Source organism: Ranitomeya variabilis, chromosome 5 (genome assembly GCF_051348905.1).
Source record: "Ranitomeya variabilis isolate aRanVar5 chromosome 5, aRanVar5.hap1, whole genome shotgun sequence".
Taxonomy (NCBI): domain Eukaryota; kingdom Metazoa; phylum Chordata; class Amphibia; order Anura; family Dendrobatidae; genus Ranitomeya; species Ranitomeya variabilis.
In genome coordinates, this window is record NC_135236.1 from 155,879,052 (window position 1) to 155,897,349 (window position 18,298).

The 18,298-nt window shown below is 38.8% G+C and overlaps 1 protein-coding gene across 1 annotated transcript in view; it reads left to right on the forward strand.

The window, feature by feature from the left end:
* The window catches only part of AGBL1 (AGBL carboxypeptidase 1), a 797,337-nt gene that overhangs the window by 177,601 nt on the left and 601,438 nt on the right, over positions 1-18,298 (forward strand). Inside the window, exons 7-8 of the mRNA XM_077262682.1 lie at positions 10,467-10,675; positions 13,845-14,013. Of these exons, the coding sequence (XP_077118797.1) occupies positions 10,467-10,675; positions 13,845-14,013 (378 nt within the window). The remainder of the gene's footprint in view (positions 1-10,466; positions 10,676-13,844; positions 14,014-18,298) is intronic.

The following is an 18,298-nucleotide window of genomic DNA, read 5'->3' on the forward strand; positions in this document are numbered from 1 at the left end:
TTGCCGTGCACCCAAACAGTGGTTTACCCCCACATATGAGGTATCAACGTACTCAGCAGAAATTGCCCAACAAATTTTAGGATCCATTTTATCCTGTTGCCCATGTGAAAATGAAAAAATTGAGGCTAAAAGAAATTTTGTGTGAAAAAAAAGTACTTTTTCATTTTTACGGATCAATTTGTGAAGCACCTGAGAGTTTAAAGTGCTCACTATGCTTCTAGATAAGTTCCTTGGGGGGTCTAGTTTCCAAAATGGGGTCACTTGTGGGAGCGCTCCAATGTTTAGGCACACAGGGGCTCTCCAAACGTGACATGGTGTCTGCTAGCGATGGAGATAATTTTTCATTCAAAAAGTCAAATGGCGCTCCTTCCCTTCCGAGCCTTACCATGTGCCCAAACAGTGGTTTACCCCCACATGTGAGGTATCGGTGTACTCAGGAGAAATTGTCCAACAAATTTTAGGATCCATTTTATCCTGTTGCCCATGTGAAAATGAAAAAATTGAGGCTAAAATAATTTTTTTGTGAAAAAAAAGTACTGTTTCATTTTTACGGATCAATTTGTGAAGCACCTGGGGGTTTAAAGTGCTCACTATGCTTCTAGATAAGTTCCTTGGGGGGTCTAATTTCCAAAATGGGGTCACTTGTGGGGGAGCTCCAATGTTTAGGCACACGGGGGCTCTCCAAACGCGACATGGTGTCCGCTAAAGATTGGAGCCAATTTTTCATTGAAAAAGTCAAATGGCGCTCCTTCCCTTCCGAGCCCTGCCGTGCGCCCAAACAGTGGTTTACCCCCATATATGAGGTATCAGCGTACTCAGGATAAATTGGACAACAAAGTTCGTGGTCCAGTTTCTCCTTTTACCCTGGGGAAAATAAAAAAAATTTCGCTAAAAGATCATTTTTGTGACTAAAAAGTTAAATGTTCATTTTTTACTTCCATGTTGCTTCTGCTGCTGTGAAACACCCGAAGGGTTAATAAACTTCTTGAATGTGGTTTTGAGCACCTTGAGGGGTGCAGTTTTTAGAATGGTGTCACTTTTGGGTATTTTCAGCCATATAGAACCCTCAAACTGACTTCAAATGTGAGGTGGTCCCTAAAAAAAATGGTTTTGTAAATTTTGTTGTAAAAATGAGAAATCACTGGTCAAATTTTAACCCTTTTAACTTCCTAGCAAAAAAAAAAATTGTTTCCAAAATTGTGCTGATGTAAAGTAGACATGTGGGAAATGTTATTTATTAACTATTTTGTGTCACATAACTCTCTGGTTTAACAGAATAAAAATTCAAAATGTGAAAATTGCAAACTTTTCAAAATTTTTGCCAAATTTCCGTTTTTTTCACAAATAAACTCAGAAATTATCGACCTAAATTTACCACTAACATGAAGCCCAATATGTCACGAAAAAACAATCTCAGAATCGCTAGGATCCGTTGAAGCGTTCCTGAGTTATTACCTCATAAAGGGACACTGGTCAGAATTGCAAAAAACGGCAAGGTCATTAAGGCCAAAATAGGCTGGGTCATGAAGGGGTTAAAGAGTAATGGTATACGTGTAAAAAAATGATGCAACATCAGGTGAATAATAGAACATAGAACACAGAAGGCAATTGTTAAACATTTTTTCATTTTATTTGTAAAAATTAACTCATATAGAAATTAATCACAGCAGCATATTTCATCTGATTTCTAGGAATATCCCTTAACACAGCGACCCAATTTTTTGGGAATTGACAGTGTACCATCCAACACTCCACTTATCTATATTATTGTAGAGAGCCTAACAGTGCACAGCTGAAACAACTTGCACGCGTTGGCACATATATCATAGATTGTTACCCGCTATATACAAGCATTCAGTTAGAACTCCATGCAAATGCATACCTCCCAACTTTCACAGTACAGAAAAAAGGGACAAGCCATGGGGTGCACAATGTGAACTGTGACAAATTTTGACCACGCCCCTAGCCATACACATTTACCATATCTTTCTACTGAGAGGAGATGTCAGAGGGGCAGTGATTATTGCATTTTTGCTGCATTTTTTATTCCTTTGCCCCTTATTTGATGAATTTTGGTGAAGATGTGAAGCCACATATTTAATGTGGTTTTTATAGCATAAAAAAGCTTTGATTCTGTGCTTAATAATTAAGTTCATCAATGTTTTTAATATTTTTTTTTAGGCTCCACATAGAAGTCTCTAGGGAAAAAACCACCAAAACTGCACAAACCAGCATTGTGCACAGTTTTCTTGAAATCACATCCACTTTGCTTAGGTAGTTAAACAGCAGAATTTCAATGCAGAAAAAAGCAGTATTTATGTTACATGTGAACACGGTCTAAATGTCCAAGTGGATATGGTTTCATGATAGTGCCACCCTCCCTGCATCTGGAGACGCTGTTTTACTGTGCAGTTTTGGTGCATTTTTAATCTATAACCTTGGAGTGGAGCTTTAAAAAAAAAAAAATAAATAAAAATAAAAATGGCGTTGCATTTTTAAAGGCAGAATCAAAGCTTTTCTATACTATAAAGACTACATTAATAAATTAGGCTTCACATCTGCTCCAAATAAGCATCAAATAAGGGGGAAAGGCATAAAGAATGCAGCAAATATGCAATAATCAATGGAGATTGTTATGGCGTTGTGTGGTGCCGACACCTGCAGAAAACAAGCAGTAGAAAAACGCAACATTTATGCTTTTGCGTGATGACGGCCTCAGTGTCACATTTTTTATGGGTTTAATTGAGAAAAAAAAACAATCATGACATTTTTTATATACTATTCAATGATGATCACCATAAATAGCCTAATTGCTATGTTGTACGGGTCAATATGATTACAGAGACACAAAATATGTCTCTTTTCTTTGCTGGCTTGTGATATTTATTTTATTTATTTAAAGTACAAAAAACATGACATTATTGTTTTTTTTTATTATTGTATAGTAATTTTATAAGAAGAAAAAAATCTGAATTTTTCTTCACCTGTAGAATACAGGGACATGGAAATACACTGCTATATACAATGTATCTCTATGTACCAGTATCATCTGCCTGTGAGGTAGGAGCCTGCACTGCAACTTTAAGTATACAAAATTCTCCCAGAGATGTCACTGGAGTCTGTGGCTCATAGCTTTAACTCATACTTACAATGATGTAGGTAGTGGATTTCATTCTTGGGAGACTCACAAAAATTAGAAAATTAATATTTTTGCAATTGTTTTTCATTATTTTTAGTAGTTTCATAGGAACAAAAAATTCTGAGTTTTTTTTTAACCTCTAGAACACAGGTAAATAGAAATACACTGTTATGTACAGATGTATCTCTATGCACTAGAATAATTTGGCTGTGCTGTCAGCTTCTGCAATTCAGCTCAAGATGACCAAATTCTCCTATGCTGAACAGTGCAGCCCATGGCTCATAGATTTAGCTGTGGTCTGCAATGTCAGAGTTTGTGGGTTTAAGTCCTGGGTGAGACCAAAGAAAAAAAAAAGAATTGAGTTTTTTAATCAATGTACTTGTGCAAAGCAAGATTCCACCCCTGCCCTCAAGGAGGAGCTGCAGAGCGAAGAAGGCATAGAAGAGAAGTGAGTGGATGTCAGGACAAAGCCCTCAAATCGGGACAGTCCCACTGAATCTGGGTTGGTTGGAAGCTATGCAAGCACACAGTGTTTTAAGAGGTGGTAACATTAGTGCGATTTAGCAGGTCTTCATAAAATCAACATTAGCTATATGATTTCTGGTTTGATTATATCAGGGTCAAGCACCAAGAGTTGTACACTGATGTGTATTATTAAGTAAAACAATTAAGATTTTTCAAAAAAGATTGTTTTTATATTTTTTTTACATACATGTTTTTTTAAATTCATGTGTCAGATGTGACTTAACTTACAGTGCAAAATTTGTTTGACTCTGAACCAAAATATAGTGTCACGCACTGTCGTACAAAATTCTGTTAAACTAAGGGCCAATTAATGTTTCTATGCCAGTGAAAAAAAATGTGTTCAGCAATGTTTAAGGCTAAGTTCACATTAGCGTTCGGGGGCGTTGTAGAGGGCTGCGTACGTCCTCGCTAAGCCCCACCTACTTCTGCATACTTCTGCATGCGTCCTGCGTACCTATCTTTAACATTGGATACCCAGGACATGCGGATGTATGCGGATGCGTTGTTTTGATGCACCCGCCAACTGCACAGGAATGGAACAAGTTGCTTCAGCAAGGCTGGAATTGGGCAGGATGTTCTTTGCAAAGGACGTATGAATCAAGCCCCATACAAGGTTATCCTGGAAAAACAGGTGATTCCTTCTGCTCAGGCAATGTTCCCCAACTCTGAGGACTGTTTTTTTTGAGCAGGACAATACGAGGACTGTTTTATTTGAGCAGGACAATACGCCATGCCACACAGCTAGGTCAATCAAGGTGTAGATGAAGGACCACCACATCAAATGCCTGTCATGGCCAGCCCAATCTCCAGACCTGAACCCCTTTGAAAACCTCTAGAATGTAATCAAGAGGAAGATAGATAGTCACAAGCCATCAAACAAAGAAGAACTGCTTACATTTTTGTACCAGGAGTGGCAAAAGGTCACCCAAAAGCAGTGTGAAAGGCTGAAAGCATGCCAAGATGCATAAAAGCTGTGATTAACCACTTAAGCCCCGAGGGTGGTTTGCACGTTAATGAGCGGGCCAATTTTTACAATTCTGACCACTGTCCCTTTATGAGGTTATAACTCTGGAACGCTTCAAAGGATCCCAGTGATTCTGACATTGTTTTCTCGAGACATATTGTACTTCATGATAGTGTTAACATTTCTTTGATATTACCTGCGTTTATTTGTGAAAAAAATGGAAATTTGGCGAAAATTTTGAAAATTTTGCAATTTTCCAGCTTTGAATTTTTATGCCCTTAAATCACAGAGATATGTCACACAAAATACTTAATAAGTAACATTTCCCACATGTCTACTTTACATCAGCACAATTTTGGAAACAAATTTTTTTTTTGTTAGGGAGTTATAAGGGTTAAACGTTGACCAGCAATTTCTCATTTTTACAACACCATTTTTTTTTAGGGACCACGTCAAGTTTGAAGTCATTTTGAGGGGTCTATATGATAGAAAATACCCAAGTGTGAAACCATTCTAAAAAAACTGCACCCCTCAAAGTGCTCAAAACCACATTCAAGAAGTTTATTAACCCTACAGGTGTTTCACAGGAATTTTTGGAATGTTTGAAAAAAAAGAACATTTAATTTTTTTCACAAAAAATTTACTTCAGCTCCAATTTGTTTTATTTTACCAAGGGTAACAGGAGAAAATGGACAGCAAAAGTTGTACAATTTGTCCTGAGTACCCGGATACCCCATATGTGTGGGTAAACCACTGTTTGGGCGCATGGCAGAGCTCGGAAGGGAAGGAGCGCCATTTGACTTTTCAATGCAAAATTGGCTGGAATTGAGATGGGATGCCATGTTGCGATTGGAGAGCCACTAATGTGCCTAAACATTGAAAACCCCCACAAGTGACACCATTTTGGAAAGTAGACCCCCTAAGGAACTTATCTAGATGTGTGGTGAGCACTTTGATCCACCAAGTGTTTCACAGAAGTTTATAATGTAGAGCCGTAAAAATAAAAAATAACATTTTTTCACAAAAATGAATTTTCGCCCCCAATTTTTTATTTTCCCAAGTTTACCAGAAGAAATTGTACCCCAAAAGTTGTTGTGCAATTTGATGCTGATACCCCATATGTGGGGTTAAATCACTGTTTGGGCGCATGGCAGAGCTCGGAAGTGAAGGAGCGCCATTTGACTTTTCAATGTAAAATTGACTGGAATTGACGTTGTTGCGTTGGGGAGCCCCTGATGTGCCTAAACATTGAATCCCCAGACAAGTGACACCATTTTGGAAAGTAGACCCCCTAAGGATCTTATCTAGATGTGTTGTGAGAGCTTTGAACCCCCAAGTTTTTCCACTACAGTTTATGACGCAGAGCCGTGAAAATAGAACAAAAATTTCCACAAAAATTATTTTTTAGCACCTAGTTTTGTATTTTCCCAAAGGTAACAGGAGAAATTGGACCCCAAAAGTTGTTATGCAATTTGTGCTGAGTACGCTGATACCCCATATGTGGGGGCTAACCACCGTTTGGGCGCATGGCAGAGCTCGGAAGGGAAGGAGCTCCATTTGGAATGCAGACTTAGATGGAATGGTCTGCAGGCATCACATTGCGTTTGCAGAGCCCCTAATCTACCTAAACAGTAGAAACCCTCACAAGTGACCCCATATTGGAGCCTTGACCCCCAAGGACCTTATCTAGATGTGTTGTGAGAACTTTGTACCCCCAAGTATTTCACTACAGTTTACAACGCAGAGCCGTGAAAATGAAAAATCATTTTTTCCTACAAAAATGGTTTTTTAGCCCCCCAAATTTTTATTTTCCCAAGGGTAATGAGAAATTGGACCCCAGAAGTTGTTGTCCAATTTGTCCTGAGTACGCTGGTACCCCATATGTGGGGGGGGGAACCACCTTTTGGGTGCATAGCAGAGCTTGGAAGGGAAGGAGCGCCATTTGGAATGCAGACTTAGATGGATTGGTCTGCAGGGGTCACGTTGCATTTGGAGAGCCCCTGATGTACCTAAACAGTAGAAACCCCCCAAAAGTGACCCCATATTGGAACCTAGACCCCCAAGGAACTTATTTAGATGTGTTGTGAGAACTTTGAACCCCCAAGTATTTCACTACAGTTTATAACGCAGAGCCTTGAAAATAAAAAATCATTTTTTCCTACAAAAATGGTTTTTTAGCCCCCCAAATTTGTATTTTCCCAAGGCTAACAGGAGAAATTGGACCCCAGAAGTTGTTGTCCAATTTGTCCTGAGTATACTGATACCCCATATGTTGGGGTAAACCCCTGTTTGGGCGCATGGGAGAGCTCGGAAGGGAAGGAGCACTGTTTTACTTTTTCAACGCAGAATTGGCTGGAATTGAGATTGGACGCCATGTCGCATTTGGAGAGCCCTGATGTACCTAAACAGTGGAAACCCCCAATTCTAACTGAAACCCTAACCCAAACACACCCCTAACCCTAATCCCAACCACACCCCTAACCCCAACTCCAACACACCCCTAAACCTAATCCCAACAATAACCCTAACCACACCCCTAACCCTGACACACCCCTAAACCTAATCCCAACCATAAATGTAATCTAAACCCTAACCCTATCCCTATCCCTATCCCTAACCCTAACCCTAGCCCTAACCCTAACCCTAACCCTAGCCCTAACCCTAATCCTAGCCCTAGTACTAACCCTAGCCCTAACCCTATTGGGAAAATGGAAATAAATACATTTTTTTTTTTTTTTTTTTTTTCACTAACTAAGGGGGTGATGAAGGGGGTTTGGATTTTTATAATTGGCAGCCGTCACACACTTAAAGACGCTTTTTATTGCAAAAAATATTTTTCTCCGTTACCACATTTTGAGAGCTATAATTTTTCCATATTTTGGTCCACATAGTCATGTGAGGTCTTGTTTTTTACGGGAGGAGTTGACATTTTTATTGTTAACATTTTCAGGCACGCGGCTTTTTTGATCACTTTTTATTCCGATTTTTGTGAAGCAGTATGACCAAATAACAGCTATTCATGAATTTCTTTTGAGGGGGGGCACTTATACCATTCCGCGTTTGGTAAAATGGATAAAGCAGTTTTATTCTTCGGGTCAGTACGATTACAGCAATAGCTCATTTATATCTTTTTTTATGTTTTGGCGCTTTTATACGATAAAAACTATTTTATAGAAAAAATAATTATTTTTGCATCGCTTTATTCTGAGGACTATAACTTTTTTATATTTTCGCTGATGATGCTGTATGGTGGCTCGTTTTTGTGGGACAAGATGATGTTTTCAGCGGTACTATGGTTATTTATATCCATCTTTTTGATCGCGCGCTATTCCACTTTTTGTTCGACAGTATGATAATAAAGCGTTGTTTTTTGCTTCGTTTTTTTTTTTGCGGTGTTCACTGAAGAGGTTAACTAGTGGGACAGTTTTATAGGTCGGGTCGTTACGGACGCGGCGATACTAAATATGTGTACTTTTAATGTTTTTTTTGTTTAGATAAAGAAATGTATTTATGGGAATAATATATATATATTTTTCTTTATTTAGGAATTTTTTTTTTTTTACACAACTAAATATTTTTTTTTTACTTTATAACATTGCCCCAGAGGGGGCATCATGTTATAAGGTCAGATCGCTGATCTGACACTTTGCAGAGCACTGTGTCAGATCAGCGATCTGACGTGCAGGGCTTCTGGCTTACCAGCGCTTGCTCTGAGCAGGCGCTTGGTAAGCCACTTCCCTGCAGGACCCGGATGCTGCCCCGTGGCCATTTTGGATCTGTGGCCTGCAGGGAGAAGATGGTAGGAGACCCTCTGAGCAACGCGATCACATCGCGTTGCTCCGAGGGTCTTAGGGAAGCATGCAGGGAGCCCCCTCCCTGCGCGATGCTTCCCTATACCACCGGAACACTGCGATCATGTTTGATCGCAGTGTGCTGGGGGTTAATGTTCCGGGACGGTCCGTGACCGCTCCTGGCAAATAGTGCCGGATATCAGCTGCGATAGTCAGCTGAAACCCGGCCGCGATCGGCTGCGTTCCCCCTGTGAGTGCAGCTGATCGCGCTGGACGTACTATCCCATCACTGGGAATTAAGTACCAGGTCACCTTGACGGGATAGTACGTCCAATGGGATTAAGGGGTTAAAAATCATGGTTAGTCCACAAAATATTGATTGCTGAACTCTTCCTGAGTTAAAACATTAGTATTGTTGTTTCTAAATGATTATGAACTTTTGTTTTGCATTATTTGAGGTCTGCAAGCAATGCATATTTTTGTTATTTTGACCATTTCTCATTTTCAGAAAATAAATACAAAATTTATTGCTTGGAACTTCGGAGACATGTCAGTAATTTATAGAATAGAAGAACAATTTACATTTTACTCAAAAATATATCTATAAAGAGAAAAATCAAACAAACAGAAAATTTTGCAGTGGTCCCTTAATTTTTGCCAGAGCTGTACATATATATGTGCATGTGCCACTGACATCTATATATACTGTATGTATTCTATGTGTATATCTATTCAGTCTATTCTATTCTAACCTGTCAGTGTGATTTTACTTTAAGCGGCACATGAATTGCCGGCTTTTCAAAGAAAACCAGTGCGTAAAAATCAGACAACACTCGCATGGTCCGAGTGCTGTGTGATTTTTTTTTTTCTCGCACCCATAGGCTTTCATTGGTGAGTCTAGGTGACAATCGCCGCATGCTGTGATTTTACACGCACGCTGAATATGCCCGGGAAAATAAACGGTGATGTGAGCTGTCCCATAGATTAAACATTGGGCTGAGTGCTATGCGGTTGTTTCTCACATAGCACTCGGCCGTATTCTACGGCAGTGTGATGTCGGCTTAACCAAGAGTTGAGGATCCTACGTGTCTATAAATTACCCATACAGTTTATAATAATAGTTGAGGATTTAAAATGCAATTTATTCCTTAACTACGTGCAAAAAATAAATACAATAAATTCCTTAAATAAACAAAAAAATATATTTTACAGAGAACATGTAGTTTAGATGACTTTTCGGAATATGCTTTCATGTGTGTACACAAGAAATACCACTATTTCTCGCCATTATATAACCTGCATTTTTCATCAATGTTTCCCTTCTGCATCTTTCATCTCTAATATTCAGTTGTCTCTGAGCTACTGGTTAGAGACTAGCTTCTATTATATCTCAGTACACAGAGACATAAGGGATTCCTGCTCGCCTGTCTTTTTGTGGCAGCACCACGGCTTTGACTATGTCTTTCACTTTGCTCTTCTCTCCTCATAAACGTTAATAACCTGCTTTAACCTGATACCTCACTGAACTGGCACTCTTGAGCAAGACATATGTAAGTTGTATTGCTGAATTATAAGCCCATAAGGCAGAGGACATTCATAAGGGGAGACAGAAGCATAATTCTCTGATAATATATACTACAAGGTCTCATATTAATTTGCACTATTGATTTATACAAAATTTGTTGACAAAAGAAGAGAGGATTGATTTGCGGGACTTTGGTCCAACGTCCAGGTCAGTGGTACCTGGTAGATACACGGGAGGCTCGCAAATGTGTTATCTTCTGGCTTTCTTCGCGCAACATTTCATCAGCCAGGACTGGTGCGACACCATCTGTGTGATATGATACATAGATAACATCATGTCAGCCCTGACAAATTAAGTCGGGCATCAGGCACCCTGGAAGGTAAGTCGATTTGTGGGCGTCCCACGTAGCTGCCAAGTACCACTGACCTGGACGTTGGACCAGATTCTCGCGAATGTATCTGCTCATCTCTATTGTTGAACCTTGAAAATATTCTACAATAAACTGAATTCTATCTTTTCCAGAATCAAATATCAGAAGAGCTGTGAACCGAGGCTATGTTTGTGCATTGTTGCAGTTTTATCAAGACTGGCACAGCAGTGACTTTGCCAACCACTATGTCCCTATTCGTAGAGGCTTACTGAGGTGTCTTAAACATATCACCAATGTTCGTTCTGGACGGGAAGCATTTCATCAAGCCAATGGAATGGAAATACTGTACACTACGGCACAGGTAGATTGATGCTGTTGATAATGTAAAGCAGCATTGGGTGTCGGTTGTATTGTTTTACTGTGGAATCATTTCCCGCAATGCCCTCTCCAATGTTTGCAGCCATTTTTGCCAATTGTAATCCAAAATGACCCATATTACCGAAGTTTTACTGCATTTGCAGCTTTCTAAAATAGTGACTGAAACTGTACTGTTGTAGCCCTAAAATTATTTCTAATTTTGATTCTTACATTTGCAGGTTTTTATATGTAGCAAAGAAAAATGTGTACATTAGAGAGAAGACCAACCTAGAAATCCAGTAAATGATGTGTTCTTTGTAATATAGATTTCATTACTGTGCAGCAATGTCCTGCAGAGTTTGGTATCTATTACAGTAGATTACAATCTGTTGTGGTGTGGTGCAATATATTGAAGATAAAACTGATGGGGCCTTTATGATTCCTGGTATATATTACATTTTACAGCGTTAAGTTAGAGACGAAAATATTTCTGAAGAAAAAAAGGAATTTAGATTTTGTTTTTCCTGGGAAATGTCTAGTTACAATAAAAAATATTCTAATTTCTATCACTTATTTAAAAAAAACGAGTTTCAATCAAGAAAGTGATAGCATGATAAAATGAAGAGTTGGGGTCCAAAAAAGAAAAAAAAAAGAAAAAAAAGGGTATTTGGACCATGATGCTAGGTGCCATGGGAAGCACCAACCAGCCACATTGCCTTGGACAATGTATTTAAATCTTTGCCACAGAAAAAGCAGAGAAAAGGTGGATGTAAGGTTTTTTTATATTGTCATATATGCTAGCTATTTTACAGTGTCTGAACTTAACAGCGAGTCCTGTCAGTAGGCTATTTGTCCACCATTCGATCTATTATAAAATGTATATTAAAATGAGGGCCCATGCACATGGTTCTGCTTAGCCCCCAATACTCTTATTGGGCAGAACACAAGTCCAATGGGTTCATGTGCATGAGTAAACACACATATTTAATTTCTACTTAGCTATGTACCTCTAACTAAAAAAGATTTTTGTTGCTATAATATTATCGAGCAGAAGTCAGAAGTTGATTTCCCAATTCCATTAGCTGTCATCAACTTTGGAATAGGACACATGAACTCCTATAGCTCAGTGGGATTGTTTTCCTTATAGTAGATCAGATTGATTTACAGTGCCCAGTATAAGGGTTGTCTCACACTTGCGGATAAGTCCATTCTCATCCAGGAGAGTGGGACAATTTTTTCTCACTTGCCATCTGTGTGCTGTCCCTTTGTAAATGGTCCTGTAAAAGATTAATAGCCGCTGAGTAAAAACAAGGATTACATTTTCCTATGCTACATAATTGTGATGTATCCATAAAAATCTGATGCCATACTGATGGTCCACGTGCCATTTATTTTCTTGCACTGTCTGATTTTGGAGTGAAATCGTAGCATGCTGAATACAGCTGAGAAAAAATATACGCAGATCTGCACTGCCTCATTGTATAACATTGGTGTGAGAGTAATATGGTCATGTGGCCAATTTTGCAAATAACACTCAGCTCAACATCTGTTAGTTTGAGCAGCAATCATGTAACAGTGGTGCCGATAGGCTGGATTAGCGAAGCGCTTCAGGCGCCCATGTTAAATGCTGTTGTCAGAAATTGACAGCACCATTTAACCTGTTAACAGCCACGGGTGGATCATGATTCCACCCGCGACTGTTAGGAGCATATGACAGCTGAAGAAATCAGCTGTCATATGCTGAGAAGATGCGGGTTCAGCACCGGAGCCTGCATAAAAAAGGGGGAGGTGACTTATGCCATACCTATAGGTCATAGGTCGTAAAGAGGTTAACAGTGAAATAAATACATGATGGTGGCTTTGGGGACCAGGGCAAGCTGTCCCATTCCCTTTAAGCGATGACTAAAAAAATAAATGTTTGAAAGTTTGATGAAATTTGCTGTAAATTCATATAATATATGAATCCGCTTTGTCTAACCACCATCTTCACTGGCTTATTGAAACATTTAACCTAATAATAATAATAAATCGATCCTTTCTTAATAGGTAATTTTTATCCTACGATGGGAGAGCTCGTGGATGTTCGAGTCCTATGGGTTCACCAAACATCTAAAAAAAAGTTTGGTTCCAATACCAAAAATGGTATGCGAACCCAAACCCAGACCCCATTCAGATGAATGGGGGGGACCAAACAACCATTGTTTTTCACGCTGTCTTGACAGCCCGACAAACACAGGCTCTGATTTGAGGTAAGATCATTACCACCGATCACAAAGCTGCGCTTTCCACGCTGTCAGATAACAGAGCGAACCAGCAGCTGGGATCAGCAGTAAAAAGGTTACCTGTGGTCACAGGCATCGGCTGATAAGAGAGTACTACTCCCATCAGCCTACACCTGTTGGTCGCCGATAACAGCGAGAGCAGGTGCCACTGATGGGTGTATTCATCATTCGATGCCTGTGCTATCATTTTTTTTTTTTTTTAAATGAAGTGGGGTCTGTTCTATTTTTGATAACCAGTGCAGGCAAAACTGACAGCTGCAGTCTGCAACCCTCAGCTGTCAGCTTTATCATGGCAGTTTATCAAGAATAGAGGGGTCCCACACCATTTTTTTCCTTTAAATTAACAATTTAAAAAACAGTGTGGGGTTCACCCCATTATCAGCAGCAGCACACATAGGCTGATGAGAGTATCACTCCCTCATCAGCCGATGCATGTGACCTGAGGTAACCTTTTTACTGTGGGTCACCGCTGCTCTATCACGCTGTCATCTGACAGTGTGGAAGCCACAGTTTTTTAACTGGTGGTAAGGATAAGGTAAGGATCTTACTGCAGGTCAGAGCTGCCGGTGTTTCTCACACTGTCATGCACATGAGAGATTGGGAAACAGCCAATGTTCAAGGTGCTGAACCCAAACAGTAACATGGACTTCCTGGAGAAATCTGTGTTCGAGGTCTGTGTTCATTGCAGACCCTGAACTTTACTGTTCGCTTTCACCCATTTTTAATCCTTAGTAAAGATATTTTTCAATTGATTGTACTGCTATATTGTAATCAAATGACAGCATATATGAAGAGCCAGGGGATATAAATGACACTTATTTGCTGGATGTGATGGATAGGGCTATCTTTGGAATTACTGAATAAGTTACTATATTATTCTTCACATTATAGGAAAGTCTACATTGCAAAAACCTAGACTACTTAGTCACTGCAGCAATCCAGGTTTTGAGAAAGTGTTTTCCAAAATGCATCCTGCCGCTGTCCAGTATATCTAGCTCCTACACGTATCTTGTCCCTGGAATGGATAAACCAGTGTCTGCGAAAATCTGCTCCCAAGAAGGTATGTAGAGTACCATTTAATATTAAAATATATTTTTTGGGGGAAAGTAAAATGATCCTTTATCTCCTTAGTGATGAATTTGGAAATAATTTTTTCAGCATTAACCTGTTCCTCCAGTTCAGTCAGGGTAAATAGGGTTTTCACTTTTTAGTATTCTGTATGCTATCGGCATGCCTGTATTTAAAACAATAGAAGCAGACAGTTTCCACTCTCTCGGGTCCAGCACAGTCACTCTGATGCTGTTTCAGTGACTGCTTATTGGCTGCGACTGTACTGTCACATCAACAGCACTGTAGCCAATCACTGAGCTTAGCGGATCTCCTGATTTAGAGGACATCAGTCACTGAGCTCAGTAATTGGCTGCAGTGCTATTGATCTGATCAGCAGCCGTTGAGCAATACTTAGAGCAGTTGCGAATACACAGCAAATTTTGATGAATTTATATTATGCAACAGAAACAAAAACAAAACAACACATTTATGAGAAACATATCACATAGTACAATAATCGTTTAAAAAAATGATTGGTTTTAGGAAAATAAGCAACATTATATGGTTCCTATAGTAATCCAAAATAAATAACTTGTAGTCTGTTAGTTGGAATAAGTAACAAAGAGAGAAGGCAGAGAAAGGGAGGAAAAAATATTTACAATGACCACAAGGACTCATCCATAAGGCAGATGGATTATGTAAGATTGTGTGAGGTATAACTCATCGTCCGGGAAACTATAGAATTCTGAACAATATAAGAAATATGTCGGCGAAATTAAATGCAGCAAAAGGACAAGCTAGAAACTAATTTAGCATATTTAGGTACATCGAGGAGGATAAAAAGGACTCCCTATGAAACCATTTTATAGCGGTTTTATTAACTTCTTCTTGCATTTGGGCTATCAATGATTCCATCCGGTGAACTCTAAGTATCTCTACAAACCATTCTTCAAGTGAAGGTGGGTCTGCCAATTTCCAGTGGCGTGGAGTTACCACCATAGCTGCCTGAAGATGTCTCAGCAACAATTTTTTAAAGACATCCTTAAGCATAGATAACACGTAAAGTAAAATTGCTTCCAGCCTCTTAGGGAGTGACACCCCCGTCATCTCCTTAACCGCTTTAAGAACACCCTCCCAGAAGGCCCCTAAGGTTGTGCATGACCATCTTACTTGTGCCATTGTGCCCGAGTCAGCTCCACATCACCAGCACAAAATGAAAACCCACGGGGACCATTTATGTAGGACTGAAGGTACACAATACCACCTAGATACTTATTTGTAGCTTGTTTCCTGAGCTTTCGTGGCTATAGTAGATTTATGGGAGAGACGAAAACATTTGTTCCATTGCTCTCTTGTGAATGTCTGATGAAGCTCCCTGTCCCATGCCTTGCAAAAAGGAGGCAGTGTATCCAGATCAGTATTTAATTGAAACCTGTAAATATCTGAGATGGCATGTGCAAGGTTAGTGGGAGCTACACACAGAGCTTCTAAAGAAAGGGGGCAAACTCGGTCTGAATGACTGGCACGGTTTTTATTATTTTTAACACATGGACTCTGATGATGTGCAGAATGCTAAAAAGAGAAAGCCCTTTTAAATAAACTATGTATTTGAAAGTTTTAAGATCCTTTAGCATTTTCTGAATTTCTTCATAAATGTCATGAAAAAAATGGAATTTAGAGATATTTCTCATTCTGTCTTCTACTTGCAAATTAATAAAAGTCACCAATTAATGAGTGATTCTGCAGATATAGACCTTTAGTATAGTGATGGTCAAAGTATATTAATCTAAAAACAAGCAGTACATAGTTTCCAGGTTTAATTTATAACAGCATTTCCTCCCATTCTCTCAGGGCAATAGTCTAGAGAGATAACTAAAGGAAATAACTTTTTTTGTGTACTGTATATTTATCTTAATCATGATAATTAATAAAGGCCATCCAAAATAGCAAATAAGAAACGAAAGGATATCACTTGAACCTCTTTTATTTATTGATATAGAGTAAATGATTGAATTAAAGTCATCTTATGTAGTTCGCACGTGTCCACATGACGTGTTGGGACCCCTCTCAATGGGGCAATGTACAGAGCAAATATTGTTAGTGTAGAGCCACAGGTGCCATTTATCACATCAAGCCACTTATATTTCACATGTGGAATGAGTCAAACCATTATTGGTACATTTTTTAGAATTGTGTTATTGTTTTCCAGTAAAACGTTTTGTGTTTGTACACTTGACATTTACTTATAGAAATAGATGGTACAACTCAAAGTACCATCACTGATGGAAATTGGTCATGGTTCTGTTCAGCAAGGTATGGTAATAGCGCTTATGTTAGTTTATCATCAAGTCTAACTTTTTCTCATGTAAGCCAAAAAGTTGCATTATTGGATCATTTATCTATAGAACAATCTTCAAGCTATATTTTGTCCATAAGTGCGCTTAAGTACTAAGGAAAAAGAGGCCAAAAGAATCTTGGAGGGTACCTTGGGCTTTTTTTTTGCACTCATCTTCAGACATTTTATACAAAGTTCTTAGAGTGACTTTGCATCATAATTACTCTAAGGGCTCGTGCATATTACCGTATTTTCGGTCCAAGTGTGATTCGACAAAGCATCGGATCACACTCAGAACAATATGATGCTATAGAGCTGGACACATAAATTAACACAGTCCAAAAAAAAGAAAATAATAGGCAAAACGTCTATTGTAAGTGTCTCCAAACACAACCTCAATGTAAGTATAGAGGCATGATGATAAATTGCAACAAATATTATATGATAAAAAATTTAATTTTTATTATAAACATAGAATAAAATAAATAAAAATACAATGAATTCAAGCTAAAGAGCATACGAGTAGTGCAGGAGCATCAGTACATGAAAAACATGTATGTATATTGGAAATTGTACCTCCTATAATGAAAGGAAAAAAACCCCAAACAAAGAGAATTTGGCATAAAGTCAATTCTGATTCACGATTTACAAATAAAGTGCATAGTGCATAATGTGATGATTTACCATGAATTGTGCATGGGTTTTACATCAATCATAATAGATGTGGTAAATGCCAGTGAAGGGCTATTGTGCATCTCATAAAATTAATAAGCCGTACAATACCTGTAAAGTGCTAAGTGCAAAGAGTCCCTGCTACCTCGCACTCTCACCCGACAGCGCCGTTTCACGTTATGCTTCTTCAATTTATGCCAAATTCCCTTTGTTTGGGGGATTTTTTCCTTTCATTATAGGCGGTACAATTTCGAATATACATACATATTTTTCATGTCCCGATGCTCCCACACTACTCGTATGTTCTTTAGCTTTAATTCATTGTATTTATATTTATTTTATTCTATGTTTATAATAAAAATTCCATTTTTTATCATATAATATTTGTTGCAATTTATCGTCATGCCTCTATACTTACATTGAGGTTGTGTTTGGAGAGCTGGACACAAGTCTGATATTTTGCCTTGGACCGAGTTGGTCCGAGGAAAAAATCACAGCATGCATGAGTTAGAGATCTGATCAGATTGAGTTCATGGAAACCATGGAACTGCAGTGGGATGAGGTGAGAGTCCAGTCTGATTTTCACAGACTGACACAGCAGAGAAGATGGAGAATTTTTTTCTACATTTTTCCTCATTCAAGAGAATTGGATCACACTATGGTCACAGTCTGACCAAATTCTAATCAGAGTGTGATTAGCATAATTGGCCTGATTCTCTTGGATGAGAGCATATATACGATTGTGTGACCCTAACCTAAAAGTGATGGTGACTTCTTTGGATTTGTATATTTTCTGTACAACTCTATACTAATGAAGCAAAAGAAATGTGTCTTGTTTCTTTTCTTTTTTTCATCTTAGTTAAAAAAAAAAACACACATTTTTGCAAGTCATTACATTTGCATACATCTAAAAAAAGTTTTTGCTGTAGATAGTTTCACTATCTCATTACCTGCACTGGTAATGTATGAGGTTCATTTGCTAAGCATACCCTCTTAATTTAGGGTCATAAAAAACTTTCACTTAAAGGGCCACTGTCACCCCCCTCCAGCCGTTCTAAACTAAAAGAGCCACCTTGTGCAGTAGTAATGCTGCATTCTAACAAGGTGGCTCTTTTAGTTTTTGGTTCAATTATACCCAAAATAAAGCGTTTTGATACTTAGCCACAATACCGGTCTCTAGCCAGGGAGGCGGGTCCTCACTCCCCAGCTTGACCAGCTCCTCTGCCGTCACTCCAATCTTCATGGGCTTTCGGCGCTGCCCCCTCAGCACTGTTTACGTTTCAAAACC